This window comes from Furipterus horrens, unplaced genomic scaffold, assembly GCF_987537825.1.
Source record: "Furipterus horrens unplaced genomic scaffold, mFurHor1.1.pri manual_scaffold_2, whole genome shotgun sequence".
NCBI classification, from domain to species: domain Eukaryota; kingdom Metazoa; phylum Chordata; class Mammalia; order Chiroptera; family Furipteridae; genus Furipterus; species Furipterus horrens.
In genome coordinates this window covers 71,642,332-71,665,212 of record NW_028327172.1, presented here as the reverse complement: position 1 = coordinate 71,665,212, position 22,881 = coordinate 71,642,332, and the positions used below count along the sequence as shown (strand labels likewise).

The 22,881-nt window shown below is 46.1% G+C and overlaps 1 protein-coding gene across 2 annotated transcripts; it reads right to left on the bottom strand.

Moving 5' to 3' along the window:
* Positions 1 to 706: 706 nt before the first annotated feature.
* Positions 707 to 20,926, bottom strand: VSTM5 (V-set and transmembrane domain containing 5). 2 transcript variants are annotated; one of them, XM_090265852.1, is made up of 5 exons: positions 20,612 to 20,926; positions 3,675 to 4,001; positions 3,433 to 3,573; positions 2,875 to 3,293; positions 707 to 1,425 (listed from the first exon to the last, which is right to left on the bottom strand). In XM_090265852.1, the coding sequence occupies exons 1-4, from the start codon at positions 20,700 to 20,702 to the stop codon at positions 3,250 to 3,252; spliced, it is 603 nt and encodes a 200-aa protein (XP_090121978.1). In that variant the 5' UTR covers positions 20,703 to 20,926; the 3' UTR covers positions 707 to 1,425; positions 2,875 to 3,249. The 2 variants fall into 2 exon arrangements, with proteins under 2 accessions (XP_090121978.1, XP_090121980.1); XM_090265854.1 differs by having other exon boundaries at positions 708 to 761.
* Positions 20,927 to 22,881: the final 1,955 nt, after the last annotated feature.

The following is a 22,881-nucleotide window of genomic DNA, read 5'->3' as shown; positions in this document are numbered from 1 at the left end:
GTTGAAAATTCAAGTATAACTATTCAAGTATAAAATTCAAGTATAATTCAAGTCAGCCCTCCACATATGTAGATTCCCAACTGTGGATGGAAAATACAGTTGACTCTTGAACATCATGAGTTTGAACTGCATGAGGCCACTTACACACAGATTTTAAACCTGTGCTGTTCAAGAACCAACTGTATATTATTAAAAAGAAAGAACAGACCCCAAATGGAGTCACTTGACTCAGCCCACCCAGACTCAATACCTAACCTAACTGCAGTTTCTGCCTCTCCTAGGAATGGACTTCTAAAAACTAATCAGTCTGGAATTTCCTGGTCATCACTAGTGGGACAATCTCCTGATATAACCCCTGCCTTCCCCTGGGAAAGGTAACCTTGCCTGAAAGAATCCACCCTTAACTTGCTTGCCCTGCTCTCTTTTTGCTTATAAAAACCTCCCATTGTGTACAACTCCTCTGAGCACTCTTCTAGTTGCTAGAGAAGGTGCTGTCTGATTCATGAATTGCTTAATAAAGCCTGCTGGATCTTCAAATTTACTCAAATTTTGTTCTTTAATGATCACTTTTTGGTTTCTTAGATCACAGTCTCTGGGGATGTTCTGTTGACAAAGCGCACGTGTTCTGTTGAGTGTCTTAGGCACCGTTGGACAGGGCGGTACAGTTGTCGCATCCACTTCAGTCCTCTCCAGAAGCAGGAAGGAGACTGTGGAGTTACAGTTCATACTCTGGAAGCAAAAACTTCAAACTCATCTTCTGGCTGCAATAGAGGGGAGACGGACAGCAATAACAAAGTGTTGTTTTTCTGAGTTGCTAAAGAATGTTTATTGTTGGGACCAATGTGATTCATTCTATTGTTCTTTTTAAACGTGCCAGACTCACGACTGTGGCTTTGAGTTTCGCTTGTGTCCGCAGCTGATGGAACCCTGGCCTGGTGCCTTGGACTTCTCTGCAGGGGTGGGCTCACCCACAAAGGACCAGGCTTTATTTTCAGGTGTTATTTCATTCTTTAAAACAATTTTCACAGTTTGAAATATAATAACTTATAGCTTAACACTTACAGTGGCTAACCTCTATGATGTTCAATTTTTCTTTTTGAAAAACAGACAAAAACCTCAGGCTCTAGAATCAGAACCATTCCACAAAAATGTTCGGGGTGAGAGGAGCTTCAAAACTGCAAAATAAAGAAAGGGAAAGCTGAGGGTATAACCTTTCATGACATATTTGAGGGGCAATTTAATTTACACCTGGGCTTGCCCATGGAGGCCTCTCACTGGGTATTTTCCATTGCTCCTTTTATTATGAAGATTTCCACCCCTGACTTGTGACAAGCTGAGAGGCAGAGTTCGGAAAAGCAGGTAGTAGAAGAGGAGGCACAGACTCCAGCAGCTACCAGATCCAAACTGGTTTCCCGCTGATGGGCTCTGTGTGTGAGAGGAGAAAGAGGTAAGCAGGTTATCCTAGACCCCCTGTTCTCTCTGGTTCTCCTCACCCAGCTTTCCAGGGCACTAGAGACCTGGCGGTACAAGGAACGTGTCCTGGCACAGGCCTGGCTGCTCTGTTGCCGGGGCAAAGAGCACGGGTGTGCATGTTTGCACGCGTGTGTGCACAGGTGGCCTGTGGTGAGAACTCCAGTGTCAGGAGCTAGAGCTGCAAATCAGTTGTGTGGACCAATTACTTTCTTGCCTTTTGAGGCAGGTAGTGCCTTCGAAGCCCTCCTCTACATTACGAGTAGTTACTGTCTGTATACTCTGAAAGACCTCTTCTTGCCACCCTGCTTCCATTGCTCAAGGGAAGACCACACACCGTCTTCTCCAGGCAACTCCTTCTTCTGCCACATGGGAAGCAGAAAAGATGTGGATGTTGGGGACATGAAAGGGTGGGGGAAGAGAAGGGAATGTTCTAGCTCTCTTCCTTCTTATGGGTAAATTTGCAACTGAGGGCTAAGGACATGGCTAATAACCTCAGCCTCCACCAATAATTGGGGTGGTACCTCCCATCTGTAGCTAAGAATATTAGAAAGAGAAAAGATAATGGAATATAAATGCAGGCCTGCTTGAGAGCTTGCCAAATGGAAGTTGGGATGGAGAAACTTTCAGGTAAACATGCTAACCAACACCTGAGAGAATAAGAGCAAAGGCCAGCCATGATCCAGCCCCCAATTTCACATGGAGCCCGATACCCCAGGGCATTTTATCAATTTCCTATAATCAGTATAGAGCTGATTGCTTTCAGATCACAGAACAATCCTCATGCCTGTCTTAAATTGCTTGGAGAGCTCTACACATCCTGTGGGCTTCATCTGACAACTTGACTATGAGGTAGGTGAGCTGCAAAGGCTCCTTTGCCCAGCTGGGAGAGATCGAGGGCCTGACTTCAGACATGAAGGGTTAGGGATTTCGGGGGACGCATTAGAAGCCTGAGCTGACTGACCCCCAGTTGAACCACCTGTTATGCAGGCCAAGCCCTCACACAGCTTGTCAGGAGACCCTCTGAAGGCCAGATGCTGCTCACAGTGAAGACGTGTTCTCCTCACACTGGCCTAAGTTGGGGCCACAGGAGGGAAAATTCAATTAAAACTGGACTACAAGAAGAAGAGAGAGGTAATTTTCTCCCTTTCCCTTGTTACCAATACTGGTCTGTCAAGAACAAACTGAGCTGTTCTCCTTCGAGTTCTAGGCTGTGGGAGGCTCCTGCCCTTCCCTGGGCAACTCACTAAAGCACAGCAGCACCCCTCCGCCTCTTCCTGCCTCTGTCTTGGGCAGCAGATTGTCTAAATGCCTCACGTTTTCTCATAACAGCTCCCACAGCAGAGGGCTGGAGGGCAGAGCAGACAGCAGCACGGACAGCGTGTTCCAATGCTGGCTGCACACCTGATCGGGAGTACTCTGGCCTCTGACATGGGGACACCTCCAACGGCCATTCCCCAGGCTGACAGAGGATGGGGAGCAAGCAGCCAGCGCCTGCACCAGCCATTGGCTATGGGTTAGCACGGCTCCGACGCTGCAGCCATGCAAAGCACTCTTCTCCTTGAACTTCATGCAAGTACGAGAACTGGCTTTTGTCCAATCCAGAGTCCTCAACTCCATGCAGTCGACTTTGTTCACGTCTGGCAGGCTCATCACAAATGGGCAGGGCTGTGGAGGCACAACAGGAGGCCCTTTGGGTGGATGGCTATGTCTGCTCCTTTCATTGGAAAAGAAAGTTTTTCCTCTTGAGGTAGGAATGTAATTGGGGCCCAGCCTTGGCTAACACTCAACATCTTGTAGCTCAATCTCCTCAGCTGTGCTCTCTGCAAAGCAAAAGAAAAGTCAGTGAATTGCAAGTCAGCCATAAGGTTATAAGGTTATTTTTTTGGTGAGAGCAAGATAACATGGGCCACCTCCGGCCATCAAAACATAAACTGATTATCACAAGGCCCAGAGAATTACCTTTGAGCTTGTGTCTTCTCTTCCTCTGGAATTTATATGCACACTTATTACACACCCACATGAGGCTAATTAACACTGCAGCCACAGCAGCAAGTAAAGCAAGGAAGACAGCGACGAAGTGGAGGTCTTCATAGAGGATCTCTGTGGGGTGGGGGATGGGGAAGGGGAAGAGAAGTCTCTTAAAGTCATGGAGTCGGCCTCCCATACACCCACAGCCAGAGGGGCACCGTGGTCTGTCTTACCTGACACATGCAGCACAATGGTGCCGAACTGGCTGCTCCCCAGGCGCTCGGTCACCGTGATGACATAGTAGCCGGAGTCCCTCACACCCACACTGAAGAGCTGGATGGACCCATTGTCAAAGGTGCAGACTCTGTCCTTGTGGCTTTGGGAGATGTTGGCCTGAGTCCCTGGCTTCCACTCCACGATCTTCTGCACTCCCCAGTTGGATGTATACTTCCATTCAATGGTGGGGATGCCATGGCAGGAGTATTCCACTGACAGCAGGATGTCTTCTTTCACTGTGGCATTGATGGCGGGCTGGGGGATGTACAGTGACACGCCCTGACCTGCAGGATGGAGTGCTAGATGTGGGGCAACTTACAGGAATTTGCAGTGGCATGAACTTCTGTAACTCATTGATTTATTTAGTCAATAGCTATGGAGTGCCTATTACATGCCGGGCTCTCTTCTAGGTTCTGGTGTTAAAGTTACGGTGGTGAATGTTATGGGCTGAATGTCTGTACCCTGCCTTCCAAATTTCTACATTAAAACACTAACCCCCAGTATGGTTGTACTTGGAGTTGGGGCCTAGAAGGAATTAAGGTTAAACGAGGTCATGAGGGTATGGCCCTGATCCAATAGGATTAAGGTCTTTATAAGAGGAGGCACAAGAGAGGGCAGTCTCTCTCTCTCCAGGGGCACATGTGGAAGGAAGACCACATGAAAACACAGCAAGAAGGCAGCTGTTTATAAGCCAAGAAGAGGGCTCTCACCAGAAACCAAACCCTGCCAGCACCTTGATCTTAGACTTTCCAGCCTCCATAACTGTGAGAAAATAAATTTCTGCTGTGTAAACCCTCTGGCCTGAGGTATTTTATATGGCAGACTGAGCTGATAAACAGTGAACAAGACACACAGTTACTGTTGAGTGTTCCCTGGAGCTATCACTATGTAAGGGAGACATACAAGGGCTACAGGAACCCATGAGATCATCTTAGATAGTGACAATGCTTTTAAGATAATAAAACAGGGCACTGGTGACCAGTGGGGATGGAGCTGGTAAACACCATTACACAGAACAGTCATGGACGTTCTTGCTCAGCAAGTGACTTTTGAAATGAGACCTAAAGGACAGGGAGGAAGAGGAAGCAGCCAGGTAAAGACCTGGGGGAAGCACGGCTCAGGCAGAGAGAACAACTACAAAGACGGTGAGGTGAGAGCAAGCATTGCTGTACTTGTGGGACAGAAAGACAGCTGGTATGCTAGAGAACAGTGAGCCATGGGCGGAGGTTAGGAGACACGGTTGGAGAGCTGGGCAGGACCCAGCTCATGAGGTGAAGGTCAGAGGGGAAGGTTTTTACTCAAGAGTTATGGGAGGCCATGGGAGAATTAAGTGGGAGCGTGACATTCTCCATTAAGCTTAAGAATGTTTGCTGTGGAGAGCGTTCTGGGGTGAGGTGACCAGAATGGAAGCAGGAAGAGCAGTTGGGTGGCCGCCGCAGGGGACTGGGTAAGAAAGAGACAGAGATGTAACCATGGAGAGCGTGAAGCGTGGTCTGATCTAGGGCATGTATTTGGAAGTAGGGAGGACATGCTGACAAACTAGATTTGGGGGTAGGTGAGGCAAAGAGGTGTGAAACAGAGATTTCTGCATGAAATGTGTAGATTAATAGTAGTGCCATTGGCTGAAGTTATATATAGGTTGTTATACCGTATTACGGTACGTAGGTACCAGGCACAGCCCCTATGCTAACTGCTTTACTAAACACATCATTTTGTTAGCCTCACACAACCTATTGTAATTCTATCAAGAATTTACATATAAGAAGCCTTAGGCCCTGGCCAGTGTGGATCAGTTGGTTGGAGCATCATCCCATACACAGAAAGCTGCAGGTTTGATCCCTAGTCCGGGCATGTACAGGAGACCAGGTAGTGACTAGGGCAGGATTCAAGCTTGGAACCCATTGCTCGGTTCCACCTCCGCTTCCTGTTGAGCCCTCTCATTTGTCAGGTGCCCTGTTGCCCAGGGCTCCTGCTGTGTTGCTCCAAGTAACCACACCTGTTACTTTCCCAGGCCTTTCTCAGTGTCCCATCCCATCCCCAGCATGTCGCTCTTGTGCTGCTTGCGTAAGACCTGCCTAGGTGACTGGAGATAATCTGATCAATTCCATGCTGAAAAGTTGGGAATACTGGCTTCCAAGAGTTATAGCTGCCAGGTAACAAGAAATGTATTTTCTCCCTGACTGCATTTTTTTAAAATGTTAAACTCACAGAAAGTTTGAAGACAAGTACAATTAATATCTATATACTGTCTCCTAGATTCACCAATTATTAACATTTTGCCGCATTAACTTTCTCTTTCTTTTTCTCAGGAAGAAAACAGAGGTCCAATTCCAGGACAGCCCACGGAGGGCAGGAATTAGGTGTTTTCTTCAACTCTGTGCCCCCTGTACCCAGCACAACCCGTGACATAATTATTGGTCAATAAATGACTGCTGAGTGAATGAATAAGTGAATGACCAAATATTTATGGAAGCAAGGAGGAGAATGAGCCATTCCTGATAGAACTGTTGCTACTTGGATAGTTTAAAAAATTAGGCATATCTAAAAGCTAACAAGCATATGAGAAAGAACTATAGTCAAGGCTCTCTGTGCCAGTTACTATATTACATTCTTATTATGTACTTTATAATCCCTATCTCTTTTATTTTTCACATGAGTCAGCAACATGCCCACATAGCTAGGAAATGTCAAAGGTGGGATTTGAATGCAGTTCTGTCTAATGCAGAACCTGTGTTTTCTCACTCTACTTGGTGACTATCATTTATATCTATCTATGTGTTCTGATTTCTCTGACCTCGAATATGAGCAGTTGGAATAGTCATTACTGTAAGAGCTGGAGAAACCTATTTAGATTTAGTGACAAATCTGCATTATCACTTATGTGTTTCATATACATCCTATGCTAACCACGTTGATCAAGGGAGACTACCTGCCCTTTAAGAGCCTAAGGGACCTTCATTTGAGCCTTTCAATTACTTTGGCCCAAGAAGCAGCAAAACTGAAAAACAAACAAAAATAACAAGCCCAAGTTTCTCAGATGCTGATGTAAAAAAAATAGCATAAACAAATCCATTTTAAAATGCTGGAGGAATGGAGGCCTCAAATCTTTGGGATGTCGGGGGCTTGGTGGAGAGGGGCAAAGACGAAAAAATTAGGACAACTGTAATAGCATAAACAATAAAATATAAAATTAAGAAATCTTTGGGATGTTAAAACAGGGCAAAATATCGTTTGGACTGGGCCTAAAGCAACATTGCAAAGAACTGTTTGCAAAGATAACAAGAAAGTAGATACATGACTACCGGACAGAAAATGAAAATCATTCTTTAAATGTAACATCACTGTGCTGGTTTATCTGCACCAACAGAAATGCCTTCCTTCTACTGATGTGGTTGTTCCTCTTCCCCTCCTCACACGCCTTGCCCTTGTCTCCTAATCAGAACACTATTTGGATTTCTTCCTGAATCAGTGCTTCCCAAGTAGCTACTCTTTTTTGATCTCAAGTAAATGCTTGTTGCCTCTTACTTAGGCCTTTTATTTTTAGGTTAACATGGATACAGCTGTAAACTGACCAACTAGTTTGCATTGGTTTCAGTATTTTCTCTTGACCAGAAAAACATCCTCCTAATCAGATAAACTAATCAGGTATGTAACTAGGTTTTAGGAACAAAGAGTTTCTCCTCCTGCCAATCTACCACATATAATTAGAAATAAATGATCTATAGCAAAGATGGAAAATTAACAGTTCCAAGAGTTTAAAGACAAACTGCTCATCAGCTGTTTAAATAGTTGAATTAATGAGTAGTCATTTCTGCACCTCGGACTAAATTCATTCCAGAACAAGCCCAGAGAAACTCAGTGACTAGATCAATATTCAGACCTGGCTCAAAAGTTCTATTCAAGGAAGTCAGTTCAATAAATTAGATTCTACTTATGAAATCGATGCCAAGTAGCCATTAACAAGGATGAGCTTTATAAGAACAAGGAATGATGTCTGTGATACGTTAGCAAGTTAAAAAAATAAATTTATAGCCTTGGCTGGTGTGGCTCAGTGGGTTGAGTGCCATCCTGCGAACTGAAAGGTCACTGGTTTGATTCCCAGTCAGGGCACACGCTTGGGTTGCAGGCCAGGTCCCAGTTAGGGGCATGCAAGAGGCAGCCAATCGATATTTCTCTCCCATATAGATGTTTCTCTTGCACATAGATGTTTCTCTCCCTCCCTTCCCCTCTCTAAAAATAAAAAAAATAACATTTTTTTAAAGGGCATCTAAAAAAAAATTAAAAATAAATTTATAAAATAGCATGTGATTTTTTTATATTTGTGTAATATGTACTAATATGTAGAAAACTGTTGGAGTAATATATACTAAACTGTTAAAAGGAATTGCTCCTTAGAAACTGGACGGCAACGGAAGTTTATTTTACAAGTTATACATTTATGTAATTTTGAATTTTTTTATAATTACTCATTGAATTAATTAAAAATGTATTTTAAAAAATCTTTTTAAGTTCTTCTGACTGGAACAAGCAATCTGGTGGGCAAAGTTTAAAGAAACATTTAGTTTAAAAAATTTGCTTTGCTTCTCATCTTCGCTTGAATTCTATGTGAAAAGCAGAGAAAAACCGTACTCTGCCCATTTCCCAGATAGATGGAGATGCCTCCTTTAAGGAAGAAGTGCCAGAACTAAAGATTTTAGCAGGGCAGAATCACTGGAACCTGAATCAATAAGCATCCTGAAAGCCTGATTTTTGGAGTTTAGTGAGAAGTAATCGGGGAAACCAGATTCTAAGCAACAGGCTGGAATACAGGAGTGGGCAAAAGGAGGTTAATAATAATAAATAATACAATGGTTAATAAATAAATAACAATACAGAATAAATGGTTTTGTATACTCATAACTACAAATCTTCTTTTGTCTAGTCCTGTATAATACAGCAGATCCTTGAATAACATCATTTCATTCAGGGTTGTTTAGTTATAATGTTTATGAGAAAAAAAACAATTGGCTCCTGTCCAGGGCCACTGTCTTTATGGAGTCTGCACATTCTCTCCATGTCTGCGTGGGTTTTCTCTGGGTCTTTCATTTCCCTCCCACATCCCTAAGATGTGCAAACTCGGTGAATCAGTAAGTCTACATCGTCCCAGTCTGAGTGAGTGTGGGTGTGAGTGGTCCTGTGATGGTGGCCCCACCCTGCACCCTGAGCTGCTGAGATAGGGTCTGGCCACCATGAAACTGATGTGTTGGGTCTTTATTTAGAAGTTTTGTTAAGTTTTTGTCAGAAGTATGCTCTAGGAACCTAACTCCTATTTACATCAATTAGCCTAGGGTAAAATTGGTTTCATCATAACATTTTTTTGCTTTAAGTCTCAGTCTCCAAGAAGCTATCAATGATGGTTCCTCATTCCTTTTCTTACGAGTAAATTATAGAAGTAATGCGTTGCTGCTTTTAAAAATGTATTATTTAAGAAGGATATATTTCCTAAAGTCAAAACAAAGGCCAATACAGTTCAGAACAGAATTCCAGTGGACAAGAGTATCGACTAATGGTGAGACAGATATATTGCCGATGTGTTCCCTGAGTTTAAGGAGTGGTGGAGGAGACCCCGCAATCAGGACATTTTCACCCACTTCTCTGGAAAGCCATCTATCCAGCCTATGTGATCATCAGATGCAGCTGAGAACCAGGAAATGAGTGTCATTGTCATTATCATCATCTTTATCAAGCCTGGAAGCAGCTAAACTAGGAGTCAGAAAGCTAGGGTTCAGGCGACCCAGTTTGGAAAACTGGTGGAGCAGGTGGGGGAGCGCCGAATCACGTTACAAAAGGGTTCTCCCCAGTGTCAGTGAGGCGTGGCGGAGACACCCAATGTGGGCAGGATCCACAGGGGTTCGACCCTGGTGTCTCCTGGCCATGCGGCCTGGGAGCCTCTGGGTCCTCCACTTTAGAACAAGACCGGAAAAGCGCGGGGAGGAAGGCTGTGTGGGTAAGGGACACGCGTGGGAGGCCCAGGGCGGCAGCCCCCTCCCCTTGCCCCTCTCACATCAGTGCTGTGTCACTGGCCTCAGGTGACCAGCCTTCCTGGTGTGCCTGGGACTGAGCGGTTTCCCAGAATGTGGGAGTGTCGGTACTGAAATCAGGAGTCATGGGCAAGCCAGGACAGTTGGCCGCCCTACCCGAGACTCGGAAATGTTGAAGAGCAAAGAGTAAACTCCAAGGTACACAAGAGCTTATTTTTAAGGTGTCCACAGGTCTCAGGAGGGGTGGGTGCAGGACAGCCAGCTCCAGGTAAGCTGAGGGTGGATGGAAGCCATTCCTTCCTTAACCCTCTGGCTCTGAACACATCTCCCGTGGGGCAGCACTCCCACTGTGTCCCTATGTTAGTGTTGACCTCCCACCAGCCCCTGGGCCACATTTCTCCCCCAGCAGGACATTGGCTCGTGGGTGCTGGCCTGGTGAATATTATTATCCCCATTTTACACAGGGCCACATTCAGGCTTGCAGGAGTTGGGCAAGAGGGGAGACACTTATTTAAGCTGAGGCCAGAAGAGTAAGATTTTAAAACCATGGGCAAGCCCTGGCTGGAGTGGCTCAGTGGATTGAGTGTCAGCTTGTGAACCAAAAGGTTGCTGGTTTGATTCCCCACCAGGGCACATGCCTGGGTTCTTGGCCAGGTCCTGCGAAAGGCACATTGATGTTTCTCTCCCTTTTTTCCCCCCTTTCCCTCTCTCTAAAAACAATAAATAAATAAATAAATAAATAAAATAAAATAAAAAAATAAAACCATGGACAAGGGAGGAAGCAAGCACGATCCCAGCTGAGAGAACAGTGAACCCACCAAAGAACCATGGTGCATCCTCAGGTTTGGGACCTGGTGACTAAAAAGTGCAGGCTGGATGCAGCATAAGGAATCTGTGACAGGTTTGGGATTACCTGAAGAAGTTCTTCCTCAGGCACGGAGGACACAGGATGGTGTTCAAATAGAAGAATTGCAGGATCTAACTTGGCTCTGGAAGGGCAATCTGGCAGCAGAATTTGGTACCATTTATACACAGCATCTGCACGACCCTGGGCCCACCCTGGGCCCACCACATGCACATGAGCTTGTCCTATGTGCTTTTAGGAGAAGTCCCAGCTGAAGCCCAAACAGTTGAGAACAGCTGGGTGTGGCCCGACCTGGGACTGAACTGGGGAGCAGACAAGGGACAGCAGGAAGTACATGTGTGACAGTAGACCGTGGGATCTTTGCTGGGAGAATTCGTGTCCAATCTACCTCAGAAACCCCAGCGCCCAGCACAGGGCCTGGCACTTTGTAGACGCTCACAATATACTCGAATGAATCCTTGTGGGACATTTGGTCCTGTTCAAAATGTCCACAGAGACATTTGGGTGACACCAAAATGTCTTTCATATTTGATCCTGTACCAAAAGGTCCATGGAGACATTTGGTCTATAGTTAATATAAACATAAGTCCTGCTCTTCTGCAAGATTTGAACCCTGACCCATCTATCTAAGCCCATGTGCCATGACCAGCTAGGCTACCAAGGTGAGAAGGGTTATTATTGGCAATTTAGCCACAACACAATTATCGAAGCAATAAAACATAATGTATTTATTATAAATGCTATAAACCAAAAGTAGAAATAAAACATTATGAGCCCTTTGAACCCGGGAACATTTTGGATAGGACCAAATGTTTGATAACTGTATAAATGAGTGAATGAATGAATGAATGAATGAAGACATGTATGTCCTGCCTGTCAAACTGTTGCCTATTTGGAGAGATCAGGAAGGGAGGATCTATGTTGAGCTGAAGGAGCAATGGGTCTGGCTGAAGGAGGTGCTGGCAAGACCCCTTCCGTAGCCCCAAGTCTGCTGAGAGTTAAATAGCTAAGAGGGGAATGGGCAGTTTTACATAACTAAAATATCCATGTCCCTGCTCACTTCTGCCATTCCTAAAACAAGCGAGCTTGGAATTCTGAGACACAGCTGTGCGTAGGAGGCCAGCAAAGCAACCCCAAACAATGGCTCTTGGGTTTAGATGCCAAGAATATATCTGACGATTGACTCCTGCACATAATTTGTAGGGTACCTATCCCTCCTGGTAGCTCAGGTACTAACCTCCATCCCAATGCCTGATTACTCAGAAACCAAAGCTCAGCTTGTCTCTGAGGGAGCTCCCCCTGACCTATTTTGGTATTTAATGACCTTGGGAAGTCATGCAAATGTCAGTCAAACCTAAACAACTTGGACAGATGCAGGTTTGGATAGAGGCTGGTAGGCTGCTCCCCTCATCGGGTTCCTGTAGTTATACCCCAACCAGAAAAATCACTCCAAAATAGCAACAGCCACCATTTCTGTTGGTAACACCTGTTAGGCACGAGCTGTCCTACGCAATGATCACAGCCCAGTGACACCAGGCTGGGGAGGTTGAATGTCTTGGCAGATAACAGACTGGTAAAGATGAAGAGGTTTGATAATACTGTGCGGTCAGGAGTGTGCAGAAGTTATACTCAAACATTATCGTGCGGACTGTAAGTGGGTGTAACCTGGTTGGAAGGCAATGTGATGAAAATAAAGCATTATTTAAATAGCACATACCTCTTGACCCCTAAGTCCACATTTAGGAACTTATCCTACTAGGAATAAGGGCACATAAATGCAAAGATATAAGTGTAAGTGTTGTTGTTGAAGCACGGTATAGTCAATTGCAGCAGCAAAAGACTGGAGACAACCTATGTGTTCACTGGTAAAGAAAAAGTTTCTTACTCTATTCACAATACTTAGGACACTAGCTACCTGGAGTCAGCACAGACTCCGCAGATTAAGGGCTCTGTCTCAAGACTGCCCCTCACTTCAGATGCCAATCACAAGTCCTAGCCTCTCGGGCTACTGACCAACTGGCTACCCATTAGGGGTTCCCACGACCCCTCTCTCAGTTTGCTAATTTGCTAGAACAGCTCACAGAACTCAGGAAAGCATTTTCCTTACTATTACAAAATTTCCTATAAAGGACACAACTCAGGAACAGGTAGGTGGAAGACAGGCATAAGGCAAGGTATGTGGGAAGGGGCCTGGAGCTTCCCTGCCCTCTGTGGGTGCATCTCCCTCCCAGGACCTTGATATGTTTACCAACCCAGAAGCTTTCTGAACTCCTTCAGTTTGTGGGTTTCTATATTTTTTTGGAGGGGGGTGTGTTCCATTACATAGGCATGATAGAATGAAATCATTGGCCATTCATGATTAACTCAATTCCCAGCCCCTCTCCCTTCAGGGTCCTGGAGGTCAGGGAGGTAAGGCTGAAAGTTCCAACCCTCTCAACACATGGTCAGTTCCTCTGCCAACCAGCCCTCATCTTCCAAGAATCTCCTCATTAATAAACAAAAACACACTCTTATCACTCTGGTGATTCCAAGGGTTGTAAAAGCTTTGTGTCAGAAAGTGGACACTCAGACCAAATATTATAACAAAAGATATTCCTCTTACTCAGGAAATTACTGGAGTTTTAGGAGCTCTGTCTCGAGAACCAAGAGCAGAGACCATCCATTTCTTATTATATCATAACCAGTTAAATAAATTATCAATATTCATACTTTGAATTGTGAATGCTCATACTACAGAGACATTAAAAATTAGGTAGTTCTATATGCATTAGTATTAGATAATCTCAAAAATATGAAAAAGCACAGGGCAGAACAGTATGCAGAGTTTCCACTTGCTTAAAGTAATGAATGTATGCACACACATATGCACACACTTATCCATATAAATACATAGAACATCTCTACAAGGATACACTAATGCCCAGGAGCTGTGATCGTCTTTGGGGAGGAGACTAAGTCCCTGGGGTAGAGGAAAACCTTATATTTTCTCTAGAAAATGAATAGTTTGAATATTTTGGGAAGTTTGAAAATGATTTAACAAATAAAACCAGTGTGATCCTAATAATAAATGCATGCCAACACTGGGTCTGAGCCCCAGATTCTTCATGTTTGAAAATGTTAGTAATTCATGTCTACATAATCAACAAAGTACTTAACAAACATTATCTCAACCTGTGAAACAGGCCGGAAACTTGGATTAAGAAATTATGCTTTTTGCTTCACGGGTACTTGCTTATTTAATCACTGAGAAAACTATTACCAGTTTATTATAAAGAATACAACTCAGGGACAGCCAAGTGGAAGAGCTGCAGAGGCAAGTGAGGAAGCTGAGACTCAGAGACATAACAGAAGTGCCCAAGTCTTATGTTGCCAAGTAGAAAATCAGAGCTGAGACTGGAACTCAGGTCTCTTCTCACTGCTCCACAGTTGACTCCAGTAAGATAAGGTACTTTGAGTATAGAGGTAAAGTTTTTCAGTTATTTTATGTTTCCCAAAAGACCACATTGCCCCATGATGGTAAAGACTTGGGAGATAGATAAGAAGTGAGAATCTAGACCTGGATTTTCTAATACAGTAGTTGCTCGGCACACTTAGCTATTGAGCACTCAAAATTGACTAGTCCAAACTGAGATGGGCTCTAAGTGTCAAATAATATTGGATTTTGAAGGCCTAGTACTCAGTATGTTAGAACGTAAAATAGTTCACTACTAATCTATACATTGATTACATGTTGAAATGGTAATATTTTGGATGTATTAAACAAATGAGATTTATTAAAAGTAAAAAAATAAAAAGGTGAAATTAATGTGGACATTAGAAAATTTAAAATTACTCGCAGCCTGTATGAGTGTCTTGCACTATATTACCATTGCATAACACTGTTTAGACTATCACTCCCCCACCCTTTTGCAAAATACACATCCTGTTCTCTAGAGGTTATTCCCCTATCTCCCAATGTGAGCGCTCTGTCCCCTAGTTCCAGCATCTCCATGGAGAATCCATCCATCACCCTCTTCTAAAAGAACATTCATCCTCTATCTACCTCGGCCTCCAGTAAAACAGCCTGCTGTGGCCACAACCTCCTCTCCCTCCTGTTTACTATTCTTTCCCACTGGCGTCCTCCATCCTTCCACCAATTCCCTCTGCTTTTCTCAATCCTCCCTGCCCTCCACATCCAGCCTTGGTTCCAGTGCCTTCATGTCTTAAGCAGTTCTTCGCATTCTTTACTCTCGATTGGCCTCTGTCTTTTCATCAGATTTACCTGGCAAGATCCTAGCCCAGGATCAACCACTCTATTTCTTCTCTGCCCAAACCTGAGCAGTCAACGTTGCAGAAGACTGTCCCTCGGCAGACCCTCTCCAGAGCAACAAAGCCCACTGTTTCCAGTGTACATTCAAGATCACCAGATTCAAGAGGGCCCTCCACATTGTCAATCTTACTATGTTTTTAAATGTAAATTTACTTTTTTTTCCCCCACAATTACTAAGATAAGATTTCTCCCATCTCTTAGGACCTACAAATTCCTTCTCCTTCCGAGTAGATGACCTTTCCTCCTGGGACACTGCTAACCAACCTCACCTGCTTGAAACACCCTTGTGGCTTCTGGGTCACCACACTCACCTGGTTTTCTTCCCAGCTCCTTCTCTGATGGTAGAGTGGACACTCAGCAGGCTTCGTGAAAGGGCAGCTCCACCCTGGGCCCCAGATGCCGAGAAGGCACACCTGCCTGTGGGAGCAGAGGGTGGCAGAGGAGGGCAAGATGCTGGCTGGGGAAGCCCAGGGAGGGCTACCCCATGTACACTGTGTGAACCCAGAATACCCAGGTTCTATTCTGTATGTACAATGGGGTGATTGCACAAATCCTGTTACCTCTCATGCTCTCATTTGTAATTAGGGATCATCATGGCTTGGCCGTCAATGAGTCGATAAAAACACAAACCAAAAAATATATATATATATATTAATATATATATTAAATATTACATATAATATATATCTATGAGAGAGAGCTTGACAGGAACAATTCCAGGCCATGAGATTTGAATGCAGGCAGACTCATTTTATTCAATGAGCATTTGGTAACTGAAGCAAAGGGGACTAACATTTGCGAGGCACCAACTCAGTGTCACGTGCTCCCCACGGGAGTTCATTATTAGTTAATTTGATGCCCAGCCAGCTCAGCCCGGTTTTTCTCAGAGCCCCTGCAGAGTGGGTAGTTTGAACCAAGGAACAGGTGAGCTAAGTAATTCCATCTGCCCCCTCCATCTCTCCAATGCCATGACACAGTACTTCTCACCATTTAGCTCTATCAGAATCACCTCGAGCCCTCGTTAAAACACAATCGCTGGGCCTCAGCCTCAGTTTCTAATTCAGTAGGTGTGGGATTAGGCCCCAGAGTTTGCATTTCTAACAAGTCTCTCAGAAATGCTGCTGCTGGTCCCAGGACTACACTTTTTGAACCTCAGCCGTAATAATTCTTCAAGACCTACAGGCAAAGGGGGCACTGAGGATGCTCCCAGCATCCCTGCAGGCCAGTCCCTCCTCTTCTTCTCCAACACCGGCAACCACTTCTGCCAGGCTGGGGACCAGCCTCTGCTGCAGAACTTCTCATCTTGGGGAAGGAAAGACTTGGGATACCCTGTCATTGCCAGAATGAGGACCAGGGGTAGAGAATGAAAGGATAATGGTTCTGGTGAACAGAATTGAGGCAGTGTGTGTACAAGGGGTGCATTCAGGAACTCTGGAGTCAGACAGACTTGCGTTCAGGATTTAGTTCTCCAAGAAACCACTGTGTGACCTGGGATAAAGAGTTTCTTTCAGTCTCAGTTACTGTATCTATGAAATAAGTATGGTAAGTCCTTACTTAATGTCAGTGAAAGACTCTTGGAAACTGTGACTTTCACTGAAATAATGTATAAAGAAACCAATTTTATTATAGGATAATTGATATAAATAAGAATTGAGTTCCCACAGCATATTTCTAAATTAAGACCCCAAACTCTTCTAATATTAAATACTGAACTAAATGTGAGATATGCATATGTTTAAAAAGATGAATAAAAACAAGTACGATAATTCTTTCCCAGCCTGTGGATTTCACTTTAGGGTCATTGGCAGAATGAAGTTGAAGTGAGACAATATGTGTAAGGAGCTTATCAGTTTCTAACACTTGGTAATCACTCTGTAAATATTAGCTATTATTAAGGAGAACTCTTTGAAGATGCACTGAGCTGCTTACTGAGGTAGTGAACTCCCATCCTCAGGGGTGTGTTCGCAGCAGCTGGAATTGTACCAGGGTCTGAAACAGTAGGTCTGAGACTGGAGCTGGAGGATTGGATGGAACAGCCTGGTTCTTCTAGCTCAAACCCCTTAGTAGGTAGAGAACTGGAATGATTATTTTTAAATCTGTGATACCCTTATGCAAGAGACTGGATGGCCTGAAATTCTTCCCTGGGGAATTCCTTCTCGAATCTTTTTTACCTTAAGCAAAAGCCACCCTTCCTGGAAAGCTGAACTCTTCTGAATGGCCACAGGCTATGGTCAAGTCACTGCTATATTTCTAATCAGATGCCAAGGAAGCCACACACAGCAGAGGCAGCTGCCTGACCCTGCACAGCATTGGGTGTGGGGCGCTGCTGGGTTTGCCTTCTGCAGAGCTGGGCTGCAGGACTTACAGTCAGGCCTGGGCCAGGGGCCAGCCTGGGAAACCAGAAGATTGGAGCCTACTCAGACACCCCTGCAGAAATGTTTACGGAACAGGAGGACAAAGGAAGAAATGAGATCGGGTGATCTCCCAGCAGTTCTCTGGGAGGACTTTACAGGATGTCTGAACACACTTGGAAGAGGGGTGTAGAGTGATCAAAAGATAATTCAGGCATATGCATAACTGGGTACTTCAGTTAGAGTACAAACTCTTTTTTCAAAGGAGACTCAAGAGCCAATTCCTTTTCATCCTCTAGGTCTTAATTTAAAATCACTTCTTTCAGGAAGTCTTCCCCAGCCTCACACCGAATTTCTCCTGCTTTCTGACAAGCTGTTCCCATAGGATAAGCATAAGAGAGGGACACAGAAATGGCCCAGTCCAGGAGCTCTCTGCTTGTAGTCACACATGAGAATCACCTGAAGAGATTAAATGCAAAACAAAAGAGCACTGGGTCCTGCCCTTGGAGACAGTGATTTAACTGTCTTGGGTGGGACAGGGGCATCTGTGGGTCTTACAAGCCCCCCAGGTGGACCTAATGTGCAGTGCTGGCTGAGAAGCGCTAAGCCAGCCCATCGTCCTTGTCCTGCAGGCTTCAGGAAGGGAAGAGTCCTCATATACAGGGCTCACCACCAGATTGGGACTGGGACCACTCCCTAGGACCTTCCTGTTCTGCTGGCCGAGGGTTCCCCAGGAAACCCCAGAGCAGCTGAGCTCCTCTGGGTCAGTACAGTACACACCTGAGCAGCCCCCCTGGGGTGCACCTCAGCAAGGGGAGACCAACGTGCTTCCTGGGCCCCATGGGAGCAAGGAATGTCCTGTGCTCTCTTTACGGTTCAGTGTACCAACTCCCCTTTGCCCGCAGTGCTGACCAGTGCTTTCCCAGCTTAGCACACCAGTTATGGGCAAAAATCATTTTCCAACTTTGAACTTGCCAGTTGTGCCTCCCTCGTACTCCATTTTCTGCAGGATAAATAAGTTCCTACCCCAAGCTCATGTTCAGGGGGAAAACGCACATGCAGGCAGCCCAGGGGCTGAGTGCCCTGGACTATGGAGTGCCGTGTCAGGGGGTACCAACCAGCTAAATCCCAGGATGGGCCTGCTAAGGCAGTGCCGACTTCCTCTTCTTTTGCTTGGCACACCGAGACTCGACCAGGCCCCACGATGAACAGGGCAAACTCTGGCATCTTGCTCTTTTTATGAGGGCACTAATCCTATCATGGAAGTCCCACCCACACAACCTCAACGAAATCAAATTACCTGCCAAAGGCCCCACCTCCAAATACCGTCACTTCCTGGGGGTTAGGGCTTCAACATATGAATTTCAGGGAGACACAAACACTCAGGTCCCTAAAAGTCCCCTCTATAGAGAAAAACAAGACTTCAAATGCAGGCTGTGTGTTTGTGCTTGTGGGGTGCGCTTTAACAGAACTTCAGTGTAAGTGATGAACATCAGACTTTCTGGGTGGCAGCTTTTGACAGAGGCTGAAAAGGCAGAAGATGAAGGGAGCTGGTGAGAGGGAGCCCACTTCACATCATCCAGGCTGGCCCTGAAGCACAGGCCTTATTCAGGCAGGTGTACAGGTATTCACTGTCTTTTAAGGGGTGAAGCCTGGCTAGCATTGGGTAAGTGCTAGGGACCCAGAGCTGGAACAGTGTCTGCTTTCCTGGAGCTTATAGCTATGCAGGACTCAGATACCAAGTAAAGAATTGCAAAACCTTTACCTGTCCTCCAGATTTTGCACATGCTTTCTCTTTGTCTAGGACAATTTGTATTCTCTCTGTTTCATCCCCCTGGCTGCTCCTGTCCATCTGTCAGGTCTGGGGAGGTGTGGCTGACTTTGGGGGACTTGCCCTGGTTCCCCTGGTTTGGTTTTGAGCTTCTAGGGCTTCCAGAAGTTTGGCACCTCCTGCCTCTCAGGGCTTGCCACCCCAAGCTGGCACTCCTGAATGCTTGTCTGAGGACAAGACTGGGAACCATGCTATCTCTAGCACCCACTGTGGCCTGCCTCCTACAGGCAGACAGTGCCCTGAATGAGTGAATAAATAAGTTACACACTACAGTGAATGGCATGCCCTTGAAAATCAGGGATATCTGTACAGAGGTTGCCCAAGAATGGTGGTGGAAAACATGCTGGAAGGTTAGAAAACAATGGAAAAGGTCGCTGCAACACCAAACACACCTGCCCACCTGATGGACTCATAGAAGCTATTTCTTGCCCCACAGCCAGCTAGATGCACATGCCCCGTGCCAGTCTTTCTGAGTTTCTGAGATTTGCAGCCTCCAAAACTGGGCACTCGCCAGAGAGGCATAAAGGTCAAAAGTGCTAGATTGCCCAGGTTTGAATCCTAGCTTTTCCACAGGCTAGCTGGTGACTTTGTACAAGTAACAACAACCACCCTGTGCCTGAGTTTCCTCACATGTGAAACAGGGAAAAGACTTGTACTTATTTCTTAGGGTTGCCCAGAGGATTAAACGATAGAAGTCATGTAAAGTCTGAGGGACGGTGAACGCATAGGAGACTTAACAAGTGCTGGCTCTGACTACAGGTCCTCCCACCTCCAGTTACCCTGCGCTGGTCACTCTTTAAACTCCAGCTGACTAATCTGTAAAATGGAAATCGTAAATGATAATGATTAAACTAGAAAGTAAGACTGGGTTAACATCTGTTGTTTGTATCTAGGGGAGTTTGCGGGGCTGTGCGTTGCATTCAGACTCATCAAGCAGGCGGATTCTAGTGCCCACCCTCTGCTCCGTGCAGTGGCGAGGACCACCCTTCATTCAGGTCCCAACACCCAGTCACAGCGCCCAGAATCCCTCTTCAAGAGTCTGCTGTGGGTTCCTCTGAGCGGTCAGGGAGACTTAGGGAACATGCTGGTGACCCGGAGGGTGGGAGGGTCCCAGCAGTAGGGGCCGGACCCGTGCGCCCTTGAGGTCTCGGACACCTCAGGTGCAGCGTGGTTATTCCAGGAAAAAGAAATGAAAAACGTTGCAGACTAGGCGTTCCCCGGACCAGGAGCCGGCTATCTCCCGGGCCGCTTCCGGCTCTGATAACGCCCGGCCGGGCAGGGCAGGGCGGAGCGGGGCGCTCCCCGAGAAGTGACCCAGGCGGCCGGGCCCGGGGTGACTCCTCTTTGCCGGATCCCTCTGGCCACGGTCGGCGCCCCGCTCCAGGCCGCGCCCAGCTACCCGCAAGCTGCGTGTGCCCTGCCAGCCCGGACGGCCGGCCGAGGTGGGCGAGGGCCGGCGGCCGGCAGCCGCGATGCCCCGGGCCCTCCCGCGCTCTGCCGCGCGCACCCCGTGCTTACTCTGCAGACAGCAGGCTGCGGCCAGGCTGAGGGCGAGGAGTCCCAGGGAGACGCCGCGGTGCTTCCTCCTCCGGCTCCGTAGAGGCCTCATGAGCAAGCCCCGACTCGGGGCTTTCCGCGCCGGGCTCGGGCTTTCCGCGGCGCGGCCCGGCTGTGCGCAGTCGCCGCTCCTGCCTTCCCGCCCGCCTCCCCTCTCCTCCTCTTCTGGCTCCTGCAAGTCCCCAGGGCCAGATGCCGATGAGTTGGTTGTACTCTGGTGGAACCAGTTCTCTAGGAGTCAGAAAGGGAAAGAGAGACGGGGGGTGGGGTGGGGGAACAGAGGGAGAGAGAGGGAAGCAGTGGAAATGCACACAGAGGTAAATAATGGCAAGTAAGGAGCAGTCTCCTTCCGTTCACACCCAGTTTACTGGTATTGATTCAAGATTCAGTGGGATGCTGGGTGGCAGGAAGGAGGGAAAGGACTAGCTGTTGCCTGTGGACCAAGAGGGACCATCTAATGGCTTCACGGGAAAGGAGAAGGCTTTTAGGAAAGTGAAATGACAGCTTGAGGGGAGAGGATTGAAAAGAGGGGAACAAGGGAGCCACAGGCTGACTGCTCTGGGTGGAGCCGTTGGACAGTGATGATACTCATCCACCCATCCATCATCTATCCGTCTAACCAACCACCCAGTTATCCACCCGCCACCAACTAGCCACCCAAACTTCCACCACCCACCTATCCCCTATCCATCATCCATTCATCCATCCTCCCATCCACCCGAGAAGCGTTGACTGAGAGCCTCCTTATCTGCATAGGACCTGACACATGGCAGATAGCTAGAGAACACTGGTGGGATAAAGCCTATGCTAAGTGCTGGGGATACAGCTATGAACAAGATAGACAGGCACACTTCTTTAGAAATTCTAGCATTGGGTAGGGGTTGGAAAAATGAGCAATTGCTGTACAGTGCATGTATCACTTTGATAAGGGAGGCCAGGATGCTCTGGGCACGCAGAGCAAGAGTACTTAACCCTGGGGGAAGGGGGCGGTGGAAGAGGAATTAGTGTTGGTCACAGAGTAATGACATTTTTTTTTTGTCATGAAATTCTATTCCAGTTTGTTAAAACTATATTTTCTAGCCTCCCTTACAGCTGGGAGTAGCAGTGTGATCCAATGCTGGCCAGTGATGCTTAAGGGAAGTCATCTTGGGATGTTTCTGGGTAAGTTTTTGCTTTCCTGGAAGAAGTGACAGATAAGGCTAGGTTTGCCTCTCTTCTTTCTTCCTGCTTTGAAGACAATCATAAATGTTTAGATCTATGGCACTTGTTTTGCATCCATGAAGTTACATGGCCAAGGACAAAAGCTGTCCTGCCAAGTAAGGTGGTGGAACAGAAAGATGGAAAGATAGGAGACCATGGTAGTCCAGCACACTTTTCTGTCTCCTTCCTCTGGTTCCTAAGGAGGACTCCTTACCAATTCCATGTATTCTTGGTGAGGCTGACATAGTGGTACCCTGCTGACTGCCCCAGGGTGAATTTGTGAGACAGGCCGACCAATCAGAGTACACTTGTCACCAGCCAAAGTGTTTGGTTCAAGGATGGGCTAACAGGGTACTCATAGTCTTCCTTCCTTCCTTCCTTCCTTCCTTCCTTCCTTCCTTCCTTCCTTCCTTCCTCCCTTCTTCCTTCCTTCCTTCCTTCCTTCTTTCCTTCCTTCCTTCCTTCCCTCCTTCCCTCCTTCCTTCCTTTTTCCTTCCTCTTTCAACAGATATTAAGTACCTCCAAGATCTCAGGTATGGCAGTAGTTTAGTTAAAGCAGGAACGGGGGAGTAGGGAGGAAGACTAAAAAAGTAGATTGGGGTTCAGATTTGAGGAATCTGTATACTGAATACTGAGGATGCTTGTTTTTGTTGAAAGGATGTAATTCAAGATTCACACTGAGCCTAAACGTTGGCTTCTCCTCTGTAATATTTGGCATACACTATAGCCCTCTGGTATTTGGTAACTCTTCTCACCTATCAGCCACTTTGGGAAAAAAATACTCACCAATATTTATTTTCTAAAGACCCTAGGAGCTATTCTTCATTTCCAAGGGAAGCAAATGATACATGTTTATAGTGTCCTGGCTTTATGACAGCCATATATCTTCATACAGTTCTCATTTTCAAGGACAGTTCTAACTTTCAATAGCTATTCCATTGTTCTTATAAGTACGTATGAATCTATAAGACCATATATCCTGGTGTTTGGTTCTGCAAAATTGGTCATCATATTCAGATGTCATACAGGAG

Excerpts from the sequence above, each read along its gene's own strand:
- VSTM5 (XM_090265852.1), bottom strand. The coding sequence starts at position 20,702 with ATGAGGCCTCTACGGAGCCGGAGGAGGAAGCACCGCGGCGTCTCCCTG. Across the intron at positions 4,002-20,611 it reads CGCAGCCTGCTGTCTGCAGA|GTCAGGGCGTGTCACTGTAC; the intron begins GTAAGCACGGGG and ends TCCATCCTGCAG. Across the intron at positions 3,574-3,674 it reads CATTGTGCTGCATGTGTCAG|AGATCCTCTATGAAGACCTC; the intron begins GTAAGACAGACC and ends CCCACCCCACAG.